Source organism: Podarcis erhardii (assembly GCF_964252035.2).
Source record: "Podarcis erhardii genome assembly, chromosome: 4".
NCBI classification, from domain to species: domain Eukaryota; kingdom Metazoa; phylum Chordata; class Lepidosauria; order Squamata; family Lacertidae; genus Podarcis; species Podarcis erhardii.
The window spans coordinates 65,571,874-65,593,347 of NC_138508.1; the positions used below are offsets into that span (position 1 = coordinate 65,571,874).

The following is a 21,474-nucleotide window of genomic DNA, read 5'->3' on the forward strand; positions in this document are numbered from 1 at the left end:
CTGAAACGGCCTATGGAGCAGTGTAATTCATATTTTTATTAGCATGGATCTGTTGCCTTGGATAGTTTTTATCATGTACCTCACTTTTCTTCTGAAGTGAAGGAATTTGGATTTGCAAGAAGAGTCAATATACAAATGTAGATATTTTTAAATAACCTCTTTTTGCAATTAAATTATATATAATGTAGTAGTAATCTGTTAGAGAAGTAGCATGATAATTTAAACAAACTTTCAGTGTCTCATTCTCAAAAATGTATTAAACTATTTTGTGAATTCATCCTTTATTGATGAAGTTTGGGAAGACTCCATTGCGCATCAGTAATCCATTTTACAATGCATTGCTTATTTTACATTTATATATTTCCTTTTTTCCATCATGGAACTCTGGTTGGCAAACATGGGGTTCAAGTATATGTCTCTTCATCCTGGCCTTTGACACAACCTATTTTTTCTGGTTGCATTTTTTTTTTTTTTTGCAATTGTAAGTTTTTAAAACTGTATTTAATTGTTGCAAGCTAACCAGGGACCTTATGGCGAAGGGCAGGTAATAAATTAAAACGACAGCAGCAGCAACAATGTTACTTTTTTACACTCTAAAAAATCAATAACCCTGAAGTTCAGGGAGATACTTCCAAGTCACACTGTTACCTTCTTTTATGGTAGCAAAATCAGATTGTCCCTTTTATTTTAAAAGACTGCTGCCCTTAGACAAAAGACTAATGCTTAACATTTTTGATGCAAACCTGAGGTAATGATGCTAATTATTTTGGACTACAATTCCTATCACCCTAGCTAGTGTGAGCTGGTTGAGGCTAATAGAAGTTTTAGTCTAGAACATCTGAAGGGTACCAGGTGGGCAAAGGCAGATCTAGTCTATCAGCTGAGGATAAAACACCACCTCACTGAACCATATCTAAATGTTTGCACATGTGGCTTCTTTAGCTGGAGCACTGCGAATATGATTATTTACTTTTTATATGCTTTTCCAAACTAAACCATTCCCGCGCCACTATAATTTGCTATGTCAGCTCTGGCACAGTTGAGGGACCCAAAGATTGGGCCCTACAGGGCATCCACAGGGCTTAGGATGGAATAGATCTCTAAGCTTTTGGTGCTCTGCCCTCACCATAAATGCCTCACTTCATGGACTTTCCACTGAAGGACCACTGGTGGTAGCTTACCATCTGCATCACCACAGACAGGACATCCACTGCATCAGAGTTCACCTGCCAGCAGCGCTGTTCTCCAGCATGCATGTGAGAGTGTGTTAGGACTGAAGCCTAAAAAACTTTAGTTACTACTACTACTACTACTACTACTACTACTAATTTATTTCTTATACTCCACCTATCTGACTGAGTTGCCCAACCACTCTGGGTGGCTTCCAACAAAAATACAGGAAACAGCCACCACCACCATTAAAAGCTTCCCAACACAGGGCTGCCTTCAGATGTCTTTGAAAAATGATAGAGTTGTTTATCTCTTTGATAAACAGGGCGGTTGCAACTACCAAAACTACCAAAAAGGCCTTCTGTCTGGTTCTCTGTAGTTTCACCTGCAGTTGCAGTGATGGAACTGCCAGAGGGCCCTTGGAACTGGACCTCAGCATCCGGGTTGAAGAGTGGGGATGAAGATGCTCCTTCAGGTATACTTCAGGTGGTGTCATCATGCAAATACATATTTGTTTTGTTTTCCGGAACATAGGGCTCATCCATACTTCTGCTTGTCTTGCTGCCTTCCCTCCCAGGAAAACCCGCTGTTTACTGGTGAATCGGAACAAACGCCAATTGGTTTTTCTGTGGATTAATGTTTGTTCCGATTCAGTGGTAAACAAGTTTTCCTAGGGAAAGCAGCAGGGCAAATGAAAAAACTGCTTGGACCTATGCCTAAAAAGCACGGGGCGATCTGAAGTGTGGGTGAGCCTATAGCATATGAAATTGTTAATTTTTTAAACAAATGAGTAGATAGTAACGAGAGGAGGTAGGATCCAAATCTCCTCTCTCCTTGTACAGAGGGAAGACACAACATCAGAATGTGTGAAAAATGATGTGCAGGTCATTCCCTCCCCCTGCCTCCACTCAACCCCAACATTCCTCACTCCAGAGAGCTCAGTTGTATCACTCCCCTCTTCTACTGGTCCAGAAGTCTGACCTCAGAGAGGGACAATGATGCCATTTCCTACACTGGCCACTCCCTTCCTCTCACCAGCTTCCTTTTGCAGCTCCAATCTTATATTCATCCCTGCCTTAACATAAATGTGGCATAAGGCCCCAGACATGTACATGGAGAGATGTACAGGTTGCTGTATTAATGAGGATGTAGAAGAGTTTGGAATTGATATCTCGCTTTATCACTACCCTAGCGAGTCTCAAAGCGGCTAACATTCTCCTTTCCCTTCCTCCCCCACAACAAACACTCTGTGAGGTGAGTGGGGCTGAGAGACTTCAAAGAAGTGTGACTGGCCCAAGGTCACCCAGCAGCTGCATGTGGAGGAGCAGAGAGGCGAATCCGGTTCACCAGATTACGAGACTACCGCTCTTAACCACTACACCACACTGTAGAAAGATGGCAGGGATAGAATACTGAAGCAGAGGCGTATGAGTCCATGCATGTAGCTCATAAAATGCCTAATGTACGGATACATGAGTTAAAGAATGAAAAATGGGATAGTAACATGGAATGTGGAAAATAATAGTGTGTTGCTAGGCAACATGAGTGGTACTTGGGAAGGAAGACACATTTCATAATCCTGCCAGAAGGTTTGATTTTGCCCTTGCCCTTAGAAGTCTCCCCCTATTATTAGTATTATTATTGTTGTTGTTGTTGCTGTTGTTGTTAAAATTGGTATACTGCCCTTCATCTGAAGACTGCAGGGGGTGGTTGCTTACAAGAAAACCACAGCTAACCCTCTCAATTTTGGAAGTATTAATGCCCTCAGAGGGGATGACACTGCTTGCAAATTTAATCCAATTCTGTCCAAAAACAAAAAAGTTACAAGTGTAACTTTTTAACCCCCCTTTTTTTAACATAGTGTGCCCAACTCAAAATCTCCTGGAGCCATTTGCTTATGATTTGTCAGGCTTTAGCCATCCTGAAGGCGCTAGTATGTCTGGAAATTTCATTCATTCCTCTCAAAAGGAAAAGAAACTACAGTACAGTGGTACCTCGGGTTAAGTACTTAATTCGTCCCAGAGGTCCGTTCTTAACCTGAAACTGTTCTTAACCTGAAGCACCACTTTAGCTAATGGGGCCTCCTGCTGCTGCCGTGCCGCCGGAGCACAATTTCTTTTCTCATCCTGAAGCAAAGTTCTTAACCCCAGGTAATATTTATGGGTTAGCGGAGTCTGTAACATAAAGCATATGTAACCTCAAGCGTATGTAACCCGAGGTACCACTGTATAGCCATTTTAAAATTTCCCAATACCGAATAGGGAGCAAATGAAGCACACTTGGATGAATCCTGAGCTGAATTGTACAGGCTACAAAATGTCTCAGACTGAAGATGACTGTTTTTCAAAATGCTGAATCATAATCTAAACCAAATATTGTGAATGGTGCCCCCCTCCCCTACAATATCTATGTGTTTGTTATCCCGCCTAACCAACTAATGGGAGATGTATAAAGACAGTACATCTTCCACCTTGAGCTATAAAGTCATGGTTTTCTTAATGGGTTATAACAGGTCCCCAATAATGCACTCGAGTGTAGACAACCCAGAACTTGTGAATACAAATACATACATAAATAATGACTACCCAAGAGACAGCTGAAGCTATCAGGCAACCAGTGTGACAAATCTATTATCTAGTTTTCCAGCATATTTGAATTCTGATCCAAATTCCAACAAGTATTCAAGATATTTGTAATTACTTTTGTTGGATCCAAGACCACTGAATCTGCCAGTATAAGTGTGTGTGTGTGTGTGTGTGTGTGTGTGTGTGTGTGTTTGTGTGTGTGTAATATCCTATGCTAAACACTAAATCTGTGCTTGCTGAAGTGCTTTTGAATTGCAGCTCTGATCTCCTGCTAAGAAGCAGCTCCAGCTGCCTTAAAGGCAGCAAATCCATTCACAGCTTGCAACATATAACTTTGCTTAAGCTTGTGTGAATGAGTGCCATTCTTACACGCTTTTAGGGAGTAGCCTTGGATAGTCCAAGATGAACATGGCTTTAGTTCAGGGGTGACCATCAGCCCCAGCCGGCATGTTCAATGGTCAGGAGTGATGGGATTTGTAGTCTGCAAAATCTGGAGGGCATCAGATCGACCACCCTTGCTCTTCTTGCCTGCTTTATGTTGCTTTCATTGTCTTTTGTTGTGTGCTGTACTTCTGAATATTTTTAGATAGTTACTATGTGCCCCGAGCCATGGGAAGAAGGAAGATTAGAAATATAAATAAATTTTAGTCAGCAAACACACACATCCCACATACAATTCCCAATAGTCCTACTCATATTAAATTAGTTTACAGCAGAAATAAGATTTTAATTGACTGAGGGCTTATCCAAACTTTAGTCCAAAGGGATTTTTTTGGTGTGAGTGTGTATGTATATGTGTGTGTGTGTGTGTACACACATGTACACACCACAATCTCTCTGTAATCCCTTCCTAGTGTTATATCCCATTTCCAAGCAACAGAGATGAAGCGATTGTCTTATTCACAAAATTCCAAGATGTGAAATTGACATGACAGCTGATTTAAGCCTTAGTATATCTGAAGGCAGTGATAGAGAGGGGGGAGCAAGCCTACCAAAAATATGGAGCCACAGGATCAGAAAAGCATCTTCATTTTTCTGTGTTTTACTATTAGAAAACCTGTAAATACTTTCATCATGTATGCAAGACAATTAGTCGTATCCATATGAGATTTGGTTCTGAGAATTTACTTGGCAAGAGGTACAATCTGACCAAATAATGGAGAAATCTAAATGAAGAATGGCCACATTAATATAGTTTATATATTTTGTTTTTATTAACAAGGGTGCCTTTTGTGAGACATGACTACCCCCCCTACCCTTTATAGGTCTTCTTTTGGAAATTTACCTTGCAGTATTTACCTTGAAATTTACCTTGCAGGAGCTTCCAGACTGTCACTATTTTGGGGTGGGTTCCAGTCACATAGCAGCAAATTCAGGTTACATGGTTGTAAGGTAAAGGTAAAGGGTTAGGGTTTCTGTGTAGCTGAGAAGTGACACAGGCAATTATTACGTAAAGGTAAAGGCAAAGGGTCCCCTGACCATTAAGTCCAGTCGCGGACGACTCTGGGGTTGCGGCGCTCATCTCGCTTTATTGGCCAAGGGAGCTGGCATACTGCTTCCAGGTCATGTGGCTGCATGACTAAGCTGCTTCTGGTGAAACCAGAGCAGCACACGGAAACGCCGTTTACCTTCCCGCCAGAGCGGTACCTATTTATCTACTTGCACTTTGACGTGCTTTCAAACTGCTAGGTTGGCAGGAGCAGGGATCAAGCAATGGGAGCTCACCCCGTCGAGCGGATTTGAACTGCCCACCTTCTGATCAGCCAGCCCTAGGCTCTGTGGTTTAGACCACAGCGCCACATGGTTCTAGGCAGTGCTATTTTTCTAGAAAAAGAGGTGCCAGAACTCACCATGAATGCTTCCCCAGTTCTCTGAGAATGGCAGTGGCACCCACCTGAGAGGTGCTGGAACTGAGTTCCTGTGTGTTCCAGCTGAACAAAAACCCTGGTTATAAGTTGCTTGGAAGGTTTTGTGCAACAAACCTTCTTCCCTCAAATTTAAGACTTTCTATAATAAGGAAAGTGATGGGGAAATGCACCCAAAAGTGCAGGAGAACACTTGCATTGATGCAACGTCACCTAACCTCCCTACAATCAAAGACTGAATGCTCAATAAACAGGTCATCTGGAAACATTTCCATTTTGAAGATTTAAACAAGGCTCCTCCCTAGAAGGCCAGAGACTACTGTTAGATGGAGCAGGCAGCATCTCTTGTGCGTATGTGTGTCTATGAATGAGAGAGACATGCTACTGCATGCCTGTTTTGTGTAGTTGTGTATTAATGTGTCGCCTTTGACTGGACTTAACCAGAGATGCTGCTGCTCATACACTGTACATGTGTAAGGTGCTTGCCCATGCGTGAAAGGTGGGGCGATATGAGTGCTATTATATGTGAGAGAGAAGCAGGAGAGAACTATTGCCTCTGTGGGTGTGTGAGAGGAGCAGATCTATAAAAATCCTACTTATTCTGAAGCAACTGGAGGAGGGGGAAAGGCGTTCTTACTCCCCTTTCTTTTCAGGCCTTAATGTTTGTAGTGAGCAGATGTGTGCATGTGTACGAGACAGGGAGAGAAAGAAGAATCTGTTTTGGTTGTTATTATTGCATTTATATCCCGCCCTTTTCTCTAAGGACCTCAAGATGGCACACATGAGTCTCCCCCTACTCCAGTAGTCCATGGTTCCCTTGACCAGCTACATCCTTTCTGTGGCAACCCTGCAGGGCTCAGGAGCCCAGTTATGTCACCCCTTGTCTGCGGAGCTGGCAGCCTCTCACCCTTTTTCAAACACACTCCCTTGTGGAGTGTTCCCTCAGCCTCCTCTCTTCTCTCCCTTCTCCTTGGGAGTCCTCTGGGCAGCTGCTGCTGGTCTCTGAGCTGCCCACCCCCACCCCAAAGAGGCACCATTCACCTGCAGAGCTTACAGCCAGGGCTGCTGCAGTAAAGAGCTGTACCAGCCGTTTGGAGGCAGAGACACGAGAGGACATCAGAGGAGGGTGGGAAGGAAAGAGGGACAGATGCAAATGTTGCCCATGGCACCCCTGATCATCATTCCAGGCACCCTAGGTGCCAAGGCACACTGGTTGAAAACCACTGCTCTACTCATTTGATCTCCCAAAGAACCCTATGAAGTACATTACGCAAAGAGACTGTGACTGGCCCAAGGTCAGCCAGTGAGCTTCATGGCTGAGTGGGGATTTGAATTCTGATCTTCCAGGCCCTAGTCCAACACTCTGACCAATGTACCACATGTGTATTAGAAGAGGTCCTGCATGTACATGTGCTTATGTGAGGGAGGCTGCCAGTTTGTGTGCATGAAATGGTAAATGTAAAGGTAAAGGACCTCTGGATGGTTAAGTCCAGTCAAAGGTGACTATGGGGTTGTGGTGCTCATCTCGCTTCAGGCTGAGGGAGCAGGCATTTGTCCACAGATAGCGTTCCGAGTCATGCAGCCAGCACAACAGAACACTGTGACGGAAGCCAGAGTGCACAGAAACACCGTTTACCTTCCCACCACAGCGGTACCTATTTATCTACTTGCACTGGTATGCTTTTGAACTGCTAGGTTGGCAGGAGCTGGGACAGAGCAATGGGAGCTCACCCCTTTGGGTGGATTCGAACCGCCAACCTTCTGATCGGCAAGCCCAATAGGCTCAGTGGTTTAGACCACAGCACCACCCGCGTCCGCTGCATGAAATGGAGGGAGGGATGATGATGATGCAGAGGAAAACGATTGAGGCTGAGAGACCATGGCTGCATGAAAGCTATACTGTGATATACAACACTGCTTAGGTGACATGGAGGTTAAAGTGGGCACCTTAACTTCCAAATGCAATTGATTCTGGTGCGCTCAAATCAATGTTTCGGTTTCAGAATAACCAAAAGGAGCTAGAGGAGAACCTTGCCCATTGAGAAAGCATGGGAGTTTTCAAACTTTGAACATAAGAAAGAAACAGGTGGTGGTTCCAGATGTTTTAAGGTACAGTGGTGATCCCTGCCACCCCGCCCCCACTGCAGACAATAGTCTGGAGGGCAGAGCAACTTGAAGCGAGGGAAGGAATCGTGCAGCATTTTCCATCTCTCTCTGAATAATTTTATGCCACTCACTTTGGGCCTTGTCAGGTTAAAAGGTAAGCATGCTTATCTCCCCAGGAGTGGTCTGTGACATTAACAAGAAAGCTGACAGGAGAAGAGCACTGATTGTGAACAATGACAGGGCAAGCTCAGGAGGCAGAAAAGGCAGGATGGGGAAAGAGGCTAGGCTACACCTTATGAGCAAATGGACTCTGGCAAAGAGGCTGGGAAGATAGAAAATAACCTTAGCAATAGATGGGAATTCTATTCACTTAACACATTTAAGTCAGGATCCATAGAATAATTTTATTTTGTTAATGTCAGCTGATGGTTTTTTCTTTCTTTCCTATCCTGCTATATTTACAAAAGAAAAGAAAAGAAAAAAGAATGAATGGCATGTGTAAGATAAGAGAAGCTAAAGAAGCAGATAATGAATGCTGGATTGATGCTCAAAAAGGGGCAATATGGCAGAAGATAGAGTGAAGAGAGCCATGACTCCTCAAGTGGAATAAAAGTGTTTGAAAGGTGTGCTGCGGATGTGGCCTGTATTCTTGTTGGTGCCAGTTTAAAACATTTTTATTTGCCTAGGCATTTTTGATTATTAGATTTTTCACCATTCAATTGACTTTATTCCTCTTAAACTTGATTTTATTGCCAGTCTGTCTTGCAATGCTTCTACAGTTTCATATTATACCACACTGAAATCCATTTTTGGAGGAATATTGATTTATAATGTTTAATAAATAAATATGAGAAGGGTACAGAAGGAAAAAGTGGGGTTGAGGGAGCCATATCTTTAGGAAAGGAGGCCTTTGAGGATGAGGAGGCATTTGAGGAAAGAACATGCAAAGTAAAGCATAGATTTTGAAAAATGGCCAGGGAAACAAATATGAAAGAATAAAGAAAGGAAATAATTGACAGGGGAGTGGTTAAGAGAAACATATCTTTTAAAAAAAGATGCTGGGGTGCGGAAGACAATCTCAAACTTCGAACTTGAAAATTCAAAACATTTGTGGCAAAATATTTTAAATGATCCAGTTTAATTTGTACCACACTTCCAAATAAGTGGCTAAATATAAGTTTATGTGAAGGCTGACTGTGCCTTTGACTGTGGAAAACCATAAAGCCAAGGAATGGGTTAACAACCATTGGTTTTAATGAAAATCTACTGTGACTGATAAAAGTGAAGAGGAAGAGCACTTACATTATAGTATGCTCAGTTGCCAGGCCAAATATTCTCACAAGCTGGTTCAAGCTGCCCATTCAGGTGACCTTTTCATTGTGCATTCACAATGATTTACATTCACGATGCTCTTGAAGTGGGCATACATTGATACGGTAGTGTGAGAGACTCATAATCTCCGAGTTGTGGGTTTGAGCCCCACATTGGGCAAAAGATTCCTGCATTGCAGGGGGTTGGACTAGATGATCCTCGTGGTCCTTTCCAACTCTACATTTTAGTGATCCTATGAATTTAGAAGCACTTGGGCCCACACGGGCAGAGGTGGTGTAAACAGCACCTCTGAATGCAGTGCTCAGACTCTTTGAGTACTCTTGGCACTTCAGGTTGCATGCCAATGAAAGGAGAGAAGGGGTAAAGAACTTATATATGTCTATGAAAAAACACCCAGGTACCCTGTATCCATTTCAGAAGTAATAAAGCACCTATAATACCCACCTCCCCACCATGGTCTTATTATATCTACTTCCTAGGATTTCAAATAGCACCATGTAATAATTGCCTGGGACGTGGGTGGCGCTGTGGTCTAAACCACAGAGCCTAGGGCTTGCTGATCAGAAGGTTGGCGGTTCGAATCCCCACGAAGGGGTGAGCTCCTGTTGCTCGGTCCCTGCTCCTGCCAACCTAGCAGTTCGAAAGCACGTCAAAGTGCAAGTAGATAAATAGGTACCGCTCTGGCAGGAAGGTAAATGGCGTTTCCGTGCGCTGCTCTGGTTCGCCAGAAGTGACTTAGTCATGCTGACCACATGACCCGGAAGCTGTCTGCGAACAAAAGCCTGCTCCCTCGGCCAGTAAAGCGAGATGAGCGCCGCAACCCCAGAGTCGTCCGTGACTGGACTTAACGGTCAGGTGTACCTTTGCCTTTACATTTATGTAATAATTGCCTGTGTCACTTCTCCGCTTTACAGAAACAGCGAATGGAGGGAAATGGCTACCACTGAGTTATATTGGTTTATAACAGGGCTGTCCAACAGGTCACAGGTCTACTGGTCAATGCCCCTGGTGGATCCTGGTCGATTGCAGGATCCCCCCCCAAAAAAAGCTCCCCAACTTTGGCTTTCCCCCCAAAATGCTCAACAACTATGACTTTCCAAAGTGGTTGTAGATAGCAGTCTCTTGGAATCTGGAAAACCATGGTTTATAAAACAGGCTAATAATTGGATGCTGCCTGCAAGTCCAACTAGTTCCTCCTTTGCTCCCCACTGCCTTGGCCACCCCACATTCCCTTCTCCCCCAGCTGCCCTAATTGCTTTTCTCTTCCCTCCTGCCCCCCATCACTGCTGTTGTCCTACTTCTTTTTTAACCCTTTGATTGCAGGTGGTCTTCCTGACTGGACTGTACAACCCATGCCACTCATTTAATGTTTCAGACTTGAGATGAGTGTTTGCATTGTTGGTTTACTGTTGTATGTTATATGCAAATAAAAGTATATGTGTATGTGTGTGTATGTGTGTGTATGTGTATGACTAGAGTGAATTAGAAGGCAGGAATTAGGAAACCAGAGCTAGAGAACTGAAAGTGTAGATCAACTAGAAAACTAAGAAAAAAACCACACAGGGCTGTTTGACATAAGGGTATGAAGGGTGAGGAGGGTTGTGTTTTTCGTATTGATTTAAAATAAAACACCCTTTTTTGTCCTAGTAAATATGTAATTTCTTGATACTAGTACTGAACATTCTATTTTGCCCAAGATAAAGCCGTCTCCCTGGCTGAACTAATTCTCATTAAAGATTCTTTAGACCCTGCTCTGCATTGGTCCTTCACTCTGCTGTCTAGCTTTTGTCAGTTTTTATTAAGCCATGCAAAGCAGTGGAAGGATTCAAATGAACTGGGCAATTTTGCTCTGACAATTATTTAGAGTTAAATTGCTTGCTTGAAATGCATTCCTGGAGGGAACACAAATGTGGTTGTATCTGCTGTCTAACAATGAAAAGCTGAAAATGGCAAGACTTGCCATAGTTCATTTCAACCCATTAAAAAAGTGAGGATCCCAGTATATTCACTGCCTGTCAGTTAAGAATATGAAAATTTGTCCTCAGGCGACTGGTGTCTTGATCTCTCAATCCAGATGCCATTACAAAAATTACTCTATGCTGCATATTCTATGGATGGAGTTGATTTCATTCCTGCAGTGAATATTTCTATTTTCCCTAATGTAGGTTATTGGGAGCAGGGTAGGATATACGTTTTGCACAATCCACTTTGTTTTGATCAAGGTATTGTCACACCACATACAGTCCAATTTATGGAGGTGAAGGAAATCACGATTAGTCTTCCAACTATGATTGCTGCCTTTAGACTGTATGATATTTATCTTTCATTTTGAATGCAATCTGAAAATGGAATAAAGCAATTGTTGCCTCCAATTTGGACTTTCTTATTGTTCACTGAGCATCTTGTGTCCACATATGACTGCTGTGAAGGATGGAGCTGTAATACCTTTTCAATTAAAAATGTAAGAGGGGATCAAGCATAATATGTGCACGCTTAATATTCAGTCTGAATATATTAAAACAAACAAACCAGGAAACACACCTGAAAGGTGTATAACACAACTACAAGATGTGATGAAGCAATATGAGATCACTTGTGCTAAAACACAAAGAAACATTATAAATTAAATTTCATCTGGGAAGCCTCTATCAAATCAGTGTGTTGAGCATTCCATGAGTAAGTAATGTTGTCAACAGGGTGTCTTTACCCGGGGGTGCAAGGGGTGCAGTGCACCCGGGCACCAAATTCTGGGGGGCGCCAAATGTATACCTACTACATACTGGTCCCTCTCGATCAGTGGCAGTGAAAAGCAATGGAGTGGAAGTCCCCGCCCCCTCCTCCGTAGCTCTTTTACTCCTACCAAGTCAGGAAACAATCACTGGCCATTGGCTATGCTGGCTGGGGATGCTGGAAACTAGAGTCCAACTACCTCTGGAGGGCATGACATTGGCTACCACTGGCTAATGCCATTCATCCACCAGATGTGCTTGCAGAACGTATCCGACACAAGAGGAATATACCTTTGAACCATGCCTAACAGATTCCCAGTATGTCAAAGTGCTCTCCATTGTCCAAATCAGAAAAGAATGGCAATTCCTGCCACGGCAGCAAAATCTCCAAGGAGGCATAAAACCATCAGTTCCAGGATCAGAGCTGAATTAGTTTCCAAAGCCTGAGGCATAAGGAATGTAAGCAGTTTCATCATTTCTTTGCTTGAAAGCAAACACCTCTAGTTCAGCAGAGCATCCTTCAGTTATGTGATGCGCAAGATAAATCCATGATCTCAAACTGAAAATCAAACCATGATTATTATTGTTCCCTAGGCACATCCTGATAAAAATAAAAGCTAGTGGTAATAATCAATGTATACTTAGTAAAAACTATAATAATAGTATAATGTATATGCTATGTAAATACAGGTGTGTGGGGGTCCACATTGCTGCTCTTATTCACCAAGGCAACTGATTTTTTAATTTCAGTAAGAGGAGCTGTGCAAGTTTTTATTATAAAGCTAAGTACCAAAGCCAACCAGATTTTCTACAGAGAAGTATGCATTTGATTTTTCTTTATCTTGCATAACCCCCTGTGATGATGCATGTGTTTTCCACAGCAGCAGACAAAAACTGTGTTACGGAACAGCTTAGGCTCCATTCCATGTAAAGTATAAAAGAAAAAGATTTTAAGTATTACAAGTGTATCATATGGACTGATGTTCAGAATGCAGTATGATATTAAGTAGAAATGGCTGAGTAAAAGCCACACTTAGGAGTTAATTGGCTTCAAAGCAAGCATAAGTCAACTGCCACAAATCTGAATTATTATTACTAAGGATTAGATAAACTGTGGTCCATCCAAATGGCTTAGGCCAGCCTTCCCCAACCTGGTGCTGCTTTGAACTACAACTCCCATCAGCCTCAGCCAGCTGGGCTAGGCCTTCACATTGCCCTCTCTCCTTTGCTTCAAACTGAGCAATACTTCAGACAAACTAATACATTCAGGTATACCCACAGCAATAATAGGATATGAGAGTTACCTAACACAATGAAGGGAATCCCCAGGAAGGTAGAATTGTATTTCCCACCAGTCAGGTTAATGATTCCAGCTGCAGTGAGAGTGGCCAAACTCACAGTTAACAACCCAAGAAGGCCAAGCCAGGGCTTGCTGCGGACACAGTCTTGCATGGAACAGCAGAGCATAGCCAAGGTTACGACGAGGACCAGGCTTGTCATCAAGTAGCGTTCCGACACCCTACTTGTCTCTTGGAAGTCTTCTTGAAGCGATGATGAAGTTAGGGGATACATCGTGACGTTCTGGTTGGATTTCTGGAACAGTTTGACCGTGTCGCAAAAGTTGGATTCCCATTTCTCCGCCACCATGTCGTTCAGGGAGTTGATTGCCTGCAAATAGTAGGTGAGCTGCACAGCTTCGGCAGACTTCACCCGGTCCTTGCTGTGCACAGTGATGCCCCCAAGTTGGTGCCCATTGTACACTTCCCTGCCATCCTTTAAGTGCGTGATCGGATACGTGATAGCAAAATTAGTTTGATTAGACGAGCGCGCAGCCTTCAGTTCTTTCAGGACGTGCACAATGTCATCCACGATGCAAGACTTGTCGTTATTTAGGATGCAGATATGGGCAAATGTATAATTGAAACCAGGTCTTTGTACTTGGATCCTGGTCACAGCAGAGTGCAACTACAAGGGAGAGAAAAATCAACACACATTATTTATCAGCTGATAATCTCTGCATTACAGCAAGCAGAACAGCAGCAACAGCAGCTTCATCAACAGTCTGTCTCCTCTTATCTAACCAAGCCAGCAGGTTTTAATAACTGCAGTATTCAGTTGAAAATGGAAAACATGCATTGAAGTATTATTCTCATCCCCCAAAACCATTTCCCATAACTCAGTCAGGGGCTGGCATAAAGAAACACTGCATGCCTCATTTGGTTGCTCTCTTTCGTTCACACACTCAGATATGAACCTACCTGGGCCCTGAGAACATGTGCTGAGGCCCTTCTTTGTGTGCCTCCTCCTCGAGAAGTCCTGAGGGTAGCAACACGAGGACGGGCCTTTTCTGCAGTGGCTCCCAATCTGTGGAATGCTATTCCCAAGGAAGTTCACCTGGCGCCTTCATTATACACCTTTATAAACGTTTGTTTTTAACCAGGCCTTTGGTTGATTTGATTGACATCCTATGCCCTTTTAAAATGTGTTTTTTTCTGGGGGGGGGGGAGAGGGTGATATTGAGTTGTTGTTTTTATTTTGATTATATATTTTGTGGTTTTATATTTTGATTTTATTCTGTGAACTGCCCTGAGATCTCCAGGTATAGGGCAGTATATAAATTCAAATAATAATAATACTGATAATATTCTCATCCAAGCCCTGATAAGATAACATGTTTAAATTTGCAAGTTGTTTGTCTACTATAAGTAAAGGGGACGTAATATATCAAATGTATAACAACAAGGATACTGATCACTATATGTGTATATGCATGTGTGTGTGTGTATACAGTGGTACTTCAGGTTACATGCACTTCAGGTTACAGACTCCGCTAACCCAGAAATGGTGCTTCAGGTTAAGAACTTTGCTTCAGGATGAGAACAGAAATCGGGCTCCGGCGGCGTGGCGGCAGCAGGAGGCCCCATTAGCTAAAGTGGTGCTTCAGGTTAAGAACAATTTCAGGTTAAGTACGGACCTCCGGAACGAATTAAGTACTTAACCTAAGATACCACTGTATATATATATATATATTTATATATGCAAACACTTTTCCATCGCTGTTAAATAGAACACATTACTGGGAGCTATGTGTTAGACAGTGATGTAAGGAATTTTTAAAATAAATTTATTAGAGACGGCCAATTCTAATATTTGGATTAGAAACATACTACTCCCTGGGTACAAATATATTGCTTCTGATTGGTCTCCAATGACTCTGCTGGGTCTGCTACCCTAAATTTGTTGCAAGTGACTGCTTTACATAACTTTACATCCTCAGAAAGAGCAAGGTGCATACTGATTGGTTGGGGATGCATTCTGATACTTGCACTTCACACACAAATTTGCATATGCTAATCTACATGCAAATTTAGAAATAATTACTATAATTAGAAGTAAAATACTTTTCACTATAGTGGAGAAGGCTGTGACTAGGTGACCTGTATGCCTTCTGCTATCCAAGGCCAAATGTTGACAGGTAACTTCAAGGTCCCTGTGCTTCCTTCTTAGGTTTTCTTTAATCATTAAATGGGACTTCAAATAGAAGATGGTCCTCTGACAGCCTTCAAACAGAGGACTGTTTTCTGTAACGTAGGATGTACAGCACTGTAATAAGTGTACTGATCCACATTTGAAGGGTGTTCTGTACATCCCTAAATACTCGTTGCCGACAGATGTACTTCCTTCTTTTTTGGCTAGCTAAAGATTGGGGAAATTATCGGAACAGGCATTTGGAGAAGGAATAATGAGATGATATTCTGCCTTTTAATTGCAGGCGTTGTTGCATTACTAGGGCTAGTCCTACCATTAGGCAGATGATGCAGCTGCCTCAGGCAGATGATGGGGTATAGGAAGTCCTGGGAGCTGTGTGTACCATGCAGCCTGCTCTGTGTCTCATAAACTAGCCTGTTGCCCTCAGTTGGAATTCAGGATGCTGCTCAATCACCATCTTTGAACTAAGATTCAGCTGTCAGTTTTTGCACATGTAAGGAAGCATGATGGGGGCTGGGGATGATGAGAAAGCTACCCTGTTGTTTGCCTCAAGCAGCAAAATGTCTGAGGCCAGTCCTGTGTACTGTGCTAGATAGGGTATAACAAATCTCTAACCCCAGAAGTTGGAGGGATCACAGGCAAGTTGGAACATACTATTTCTTATACTGGGAACATGATGTAATTCATTGTTTTGGAATAAAGTTGACAATATATGTACTAAGGTCATGAGCCATCATATTGATCTTGAACCTGCCTTGTTGTTGCTAAATTGCTTTGATAGTTTGACTGCATTGAGAAAGCTTTCAGCTGCTTTGTATAAGGTGTCTGTCATTCCTGCAGCTAGTCTGTGCAAAGATTCTTAACAGCAGCCGTTTTCAAATGTTAAGGAAGTTCTGCTAATGCAAAAATGGACTTTGGTAAATGGTCTATTGTGAAAATTAACTTTATGGAAGTATGGCATTTTTAAAGTGTTTATCTAAAGATCTTTGACACTCTTTGATCTCATTTAAAGCTGTGTTTGCCTAAATGTGTTTATTGATATAAATTGTAAGTTTAAATGAATTATACTGCATGATAATACATTTACAACACAATCTTATGAACATTTATTCACGATTATGTTCCACTAAGCTTAATTTGACATTTTCTATGTGCGCACATAATTGCCATCTTCAGCTGCAATCCTAACAACAATTACTGGGGAGTAAGAACTGTTCAACATTATGTTACCTATTTCCAAGTATTAAGATGGCGTTTGAAGTATTAATAAAGCTTTTAATGGTTTTATTGAAACTCTCATTTTACCTATATATACTATACACCTGTGGCTCCTAGAGCTGTCAGCATGTGACAGCAGCCACATCCTGAGAATAGCTTTGACTGGCCAGCTAAAGCAGGTGAGGATAGCCAATGGGTGTCAAACCCTCAGTGAATTACAGACTTCCCCTTGCATGTGAAGATAGGCTCTGGTGGATTGAGCGAATGAGACCGATAGTGGGTCCAATGCCCAAGAAATGAGAGAAATGAGGGGCAGATGGGACTCAATCAACCTCGGAAGGTAGCCCATCTAGGAGAAGGAAAAATCTGATGCTATACCTCCACTGCCTTGCGGGATATCTTCACTAGAAGAAAAGACTCAGGAGTAAACCCTACACCAGGCACGTCCAACTTTCAAGAGACTGCAAAAAAACTTGTTGAGCTTTTTGGGGGGAGGAAAAGCCAAAGATGTTGAGCTATTTTCCGGGGGCAGGGGGAATCAGGATCCCACGACTGACCAGGGAAATCCCGAGATCAACCAGTAGATCACGATCGACCAGTTGGACCTGCCCTACCCAAATCTGGAGCAGAGTCTGCTTCCGGCAACTCATGCAGCCAAGCTGGTGCCAAACATATTGCTGTGCTTTCCCTTGGACCACATCAGTGAGGCCGAGAGGGGGGTCTTGTCATCTGGGTAGCCCAAGACCACCACACACACTGCCCAGGCTTGCGCCCTAGGAGATCACTTCAGTGTTGCTAACGCAGTGGTTTGACTTCAACCTCAGAAGTGCACTCTGTTGTCTCAAGACACAGATTCCAACAACCTATACTTTTGTATACCACCCTTGGATCCTTACTAATGAAGGGTGTTTAACAAACTGAAATACTAAGTAACAATAAGTCCAACAGAACATAGTGGGACGTTTTTGAGTAGACCTGTATAGGCATGCACTGTAAGCTGCTTAACTGCTGCTGTATTTTGAGCCATTTTATTTTATTTTTTTTAATAATTTTTATTCAATTTTTAAAACACATAATTAAAAGACAAACACATCACAAAACACAAACAAAAACAAATCAAACATAAATAAATTCATAATCTTCTTTTCTTGTAACTTCTTTCAATTGACTTCCCCATACCTCCCTTTCGCTGCATCCTTATTTTAAAAATAATTTTTTTTTAGCAACCCTTTAGTCAATTTATCCATTTAGTTCCCTTCATTAAATTCCCATAAATTTGTTGGTTACAGCTGTAATTCTCTGCTTCTTACCCCTTGACATCTTAAGACTCATCAATTTTACAACAGTTTTTAAGATATATTTTAAATTTCTTCCAGTCTTCTTCCACTGCCTCTTTCCCCTGGTCACGAATTCTGCCGGTCATCTCTGCCAATCCCATGAAGTCAATCACCTTTGTCTGCCATTCTTCCAGAGTAGGTAGTTCTTGCATCTTCCAATACTTTGCCAGAAGAATTCTTGCTGCAGTAGTAGCATACATAAAGAAAATCCTATCCTTCTTTGGCACCAATTGGCCAACCATGCCCAGGAGAAAAGCCTCTGGTTTCTTAGTAAATGTCCATTTAAGGACTTTCTTAATTTCATTATAGATCATTTCCCAGAATGCTTTCACCCTCGGGCAGGTCCACCATAGGTGATAAAAGGTACCTTCATTCTCATTACATTTCCAACATTTATTACTGGGCAAATGATAAATTTTTGCAAGCTTGACTGGGGTCATGTACCACCTGTAGATCATTTTCATTATATTTTCTTTTAAGGCATTACATGCCGTGAACTTAACACCAGTGGTCCATAACTGTTCCCAGTCAGCAAACATAATGTCATGACCGATATCCTGTGCCCATTTAATCATAGCTGATTTCACCGTTTCCTCCTGTGTATTCCATTTAAGCAGCAAATTATACATTCTTGACAGGTTCTTAGTATTGGGTTCTAACAGTTCCGTTTCTAACTTTGACCTCTCCTTCTGAAATCCTATTTTCCTGTCCTCTTTAAATGTCTCATTTATCTGGTGGTAATGCAACCAATCTCGAACTTTGGACTTTAGTTTTTCATAACTCTGAAGCTTAACCCTTTCACCTTCATATTCTAAGATTTCACAATATTTTGGCCATTTAGAATCCATATTAAGTTTTTTCACCCCCTTGGCTTCCATTGGTGACAACCACCTGGGAGTTTTAGTTTCCAATAGATCTTTGTATCTGCTCCAAACATTATATAATGCTTTTCTAACAATATGGTTTTTAAAACCTTTGTACACCATTGCCTTGTTATACCATAAGTATGCATGCCAACCAAAACAATTATCATATCCTTCCAAATCTAAGATGTCTGTGTTCTCAAGAAGTAGCCAGTCTTTCAGCCAGCAGAAAGCTGCTGCTTCGTAGTATAATCTTAAGTCCGGCAGGGCAAACCCCCCTCTATCTTTTGCATCAGTTAAAATCTTAAACTTAATTCTGGGCTTTTTGCCCTGCCAGACAAATTTTGATATGTCTTTCTGCCACCTCTTGAAACAATCCATCTTGTCCAGAATTTGTAAGGTCTGAAACAAAAATAGCATTCTAGGCAATACATTCATCTTAATAGTAGCAATTCGACCTAACAAGGACAGTTTCAACCTTGACCATGTTTCTAAATCTTTCTTTACTTCTGACCAACATTTTTCATAATTGTCTTTAAATAAATTCACATTCTTAGATGTTAAGTTTACCCCCAGGTATTTCACTTTTTTCGTTATTTCCAAACCTGTTTCACTCTGAAACCTCTCTCTTTCTTCCATTGTTAAATTTTTCTCCAAAACCTTTGTTTTCTGTTTATTCAATTTAAATCCTGCTACTTGACCAAATATTTCAATTAGTTCTAACACTCTTTTAGTACTAGTGACACTAGTACACTATTTTGAGCCATTTTAGATGTGTGCTATACTATTGTATTGCTTTTAGTAAAAGTTCCCTCAAATTGATAGCAAAGCCAGAATTTCATCTGAAGCCTTTGTTTTATTTGCTGCACCTGTTTCTGCTTTGATTACATAGCCTCTGTTTTTTTATATTGTATTTTTAGAACATTATTGTATTTTACTGCTGATTTTATTTGTTAGTTGCCTTGAGTGGTGAAGAAGCAACAGAAGGGTGGGATGGAAAATTCTTATTTTATACACACACACACACACACACACACACACACACAGAGAGAGAGAAATATAAATGCATGTATAAAAAAATGTGCATACTAATTCACAGAATGCAATACTGTATAGATGGGGTTACAGAGTGAATAGCTAGCAGACGTCTGATCCTTGTGTGTTGATCTTAGAGTCTGTGTGGTAGAGGAGTTTGTAAAGGCAGCATTGCCATGCCATCATAGAACATCTCCTTTCCACTGCCAATCTACAAACTACAGTGGTACCTCAGGTTAAGTATTTAATTGATTCTGGAGGTCCATACTTAACCTGAAACTGTTCTTAATCTGAAGCACCATTTTAGCTAATGGGGCCTCCCGCTGCTGGAGCAAGATTTCTGTTCTCATCCTGAAGCAAAGTTCTTAACCTGAAGCACTATTTCTGGGTTAGCGGAGTCTTTAACCTGAAGCGTATGTAACCTGAGGTACCACTGTACAGACATCCCACCTAGTAGCCTTTAGAGGAAATGGGGCTTGAGAGGGTGGTAGCCAGAGCCTGCCAGAGAGGGGTCATAGAATCACAGAATTGTAGAATTGGAAGGGACCCCAAGGCCCATAAAGTTCAACCCCCCCTGCAATGCAGGAATATCAGATAAAGCATCCACGACAGATTACCACCCAACCTCTGTTTAGAAACCTCCAAGGAAGGAGAGTCCACCACCTCCCAAGGAAGACTGTTCCACTGTCAAACAGCTCTTACTTCAGAAAGTTTTCCCTGAAGTTTAGTCGGAATCTCCTTTCTTGTAACTTGAAGCCATTGGTTCAAGGGCCATTTGGCCCTGGGCTTCAAGCTCAAAGGGAGCCTAAAATTTAAAACACTTGCTGTTGTTTTTTGGCATTTGCTATGTTTCACAATTTTGTTAAAAGCCCATCCAGCCAAACTGTGACACTCCCATAGCTTAGAACTGCAAATTTAAGCAAATAAGAGATGTGGTTTGGTGAAAGACCTTTTAAAAAAAATTGAGATACATTTTGTTATATTAAAGAGTTAAAAATGTTAATGACTTGGTATAAGTCCTATCCGCTTCCACTTTCACTGGCTATGAAGTAAACCTGTCCCCTGCTCCTTGCCAGGAACTCTGTGGCGGAGAAATTTGTGGATGGAAGTCATAGCTTGGAGTCCAGAGGGAGGCCTATCTGCCACTTCCTTTTCTTTTTTTAAAAAAAGGATGTTTGGGAACAAAAACCAGTGAAGGGGCAGAGGTCACCATAATACAGTGGTACCTCGGGTTACTCCGCTAACCCAGAAATATTACCTCGGGTTAAGAACTTTGCTTCAGGATGAGAACAGAAATTGTGCTCCGGCGGCGCGGCGGCAGCAGGAGGCCCCATTAGCTAAAGTGGTGCTTCAGGTTAAGAACAGTTTCAGGTTAAGAACAGACCTCCAGAATGAATCAAGTACTTAACCCGAGGTACCACTGTTGAAAGCAATTTCCCTTAATTTTTGCGTATTATTTTCGCAAATGTATGTTCTAATACACATTTTCCCCAGTGCATAAAATTATGAGATGTGTGAATTCTGAAGGAAAACTGGGTTTTCATTTGTGTATTGGATCGAGAAGTACAAATTGGGTAGTTTCCCATCAAAATGCAAACACAACTGAATTTCTCCCTTATCCCTAAGGTCAACCCACAACAAGGTCTGGGTGGAGAAGGAAAAACACTGCCCTAACCCTATTTGCTCTGTTCTCAACCCATTCCCAGATTTTGAGCAGCTGGAACAAGACTGGACACAGAGCTTGA

At 41.9% G+C, this 21,474-nt stretch overlaps 1 protein-coding gene across 1 annotated transcript in view; it reads right to left on the reverse strand.

Moving 5' to 3' along the window:
• Window positions 1–21,474, reverse strand: part of PTCHD1 (patched domain containing 1) — a 51,142-nt gene that overhangs the window by 9,144 nt on the left and 20,524 nt on the right. The window contains exon 2 of the mRNA XM_081859063.1: window positions 13,092–13,752. Coding sequence (XP_081715189.1) covers window positions 13,092–13,752 — 661 coding nt within the window. The remainder of the gene's footprint in view (window positions 1–13,091; window positions 13,753–21,474) is intronic.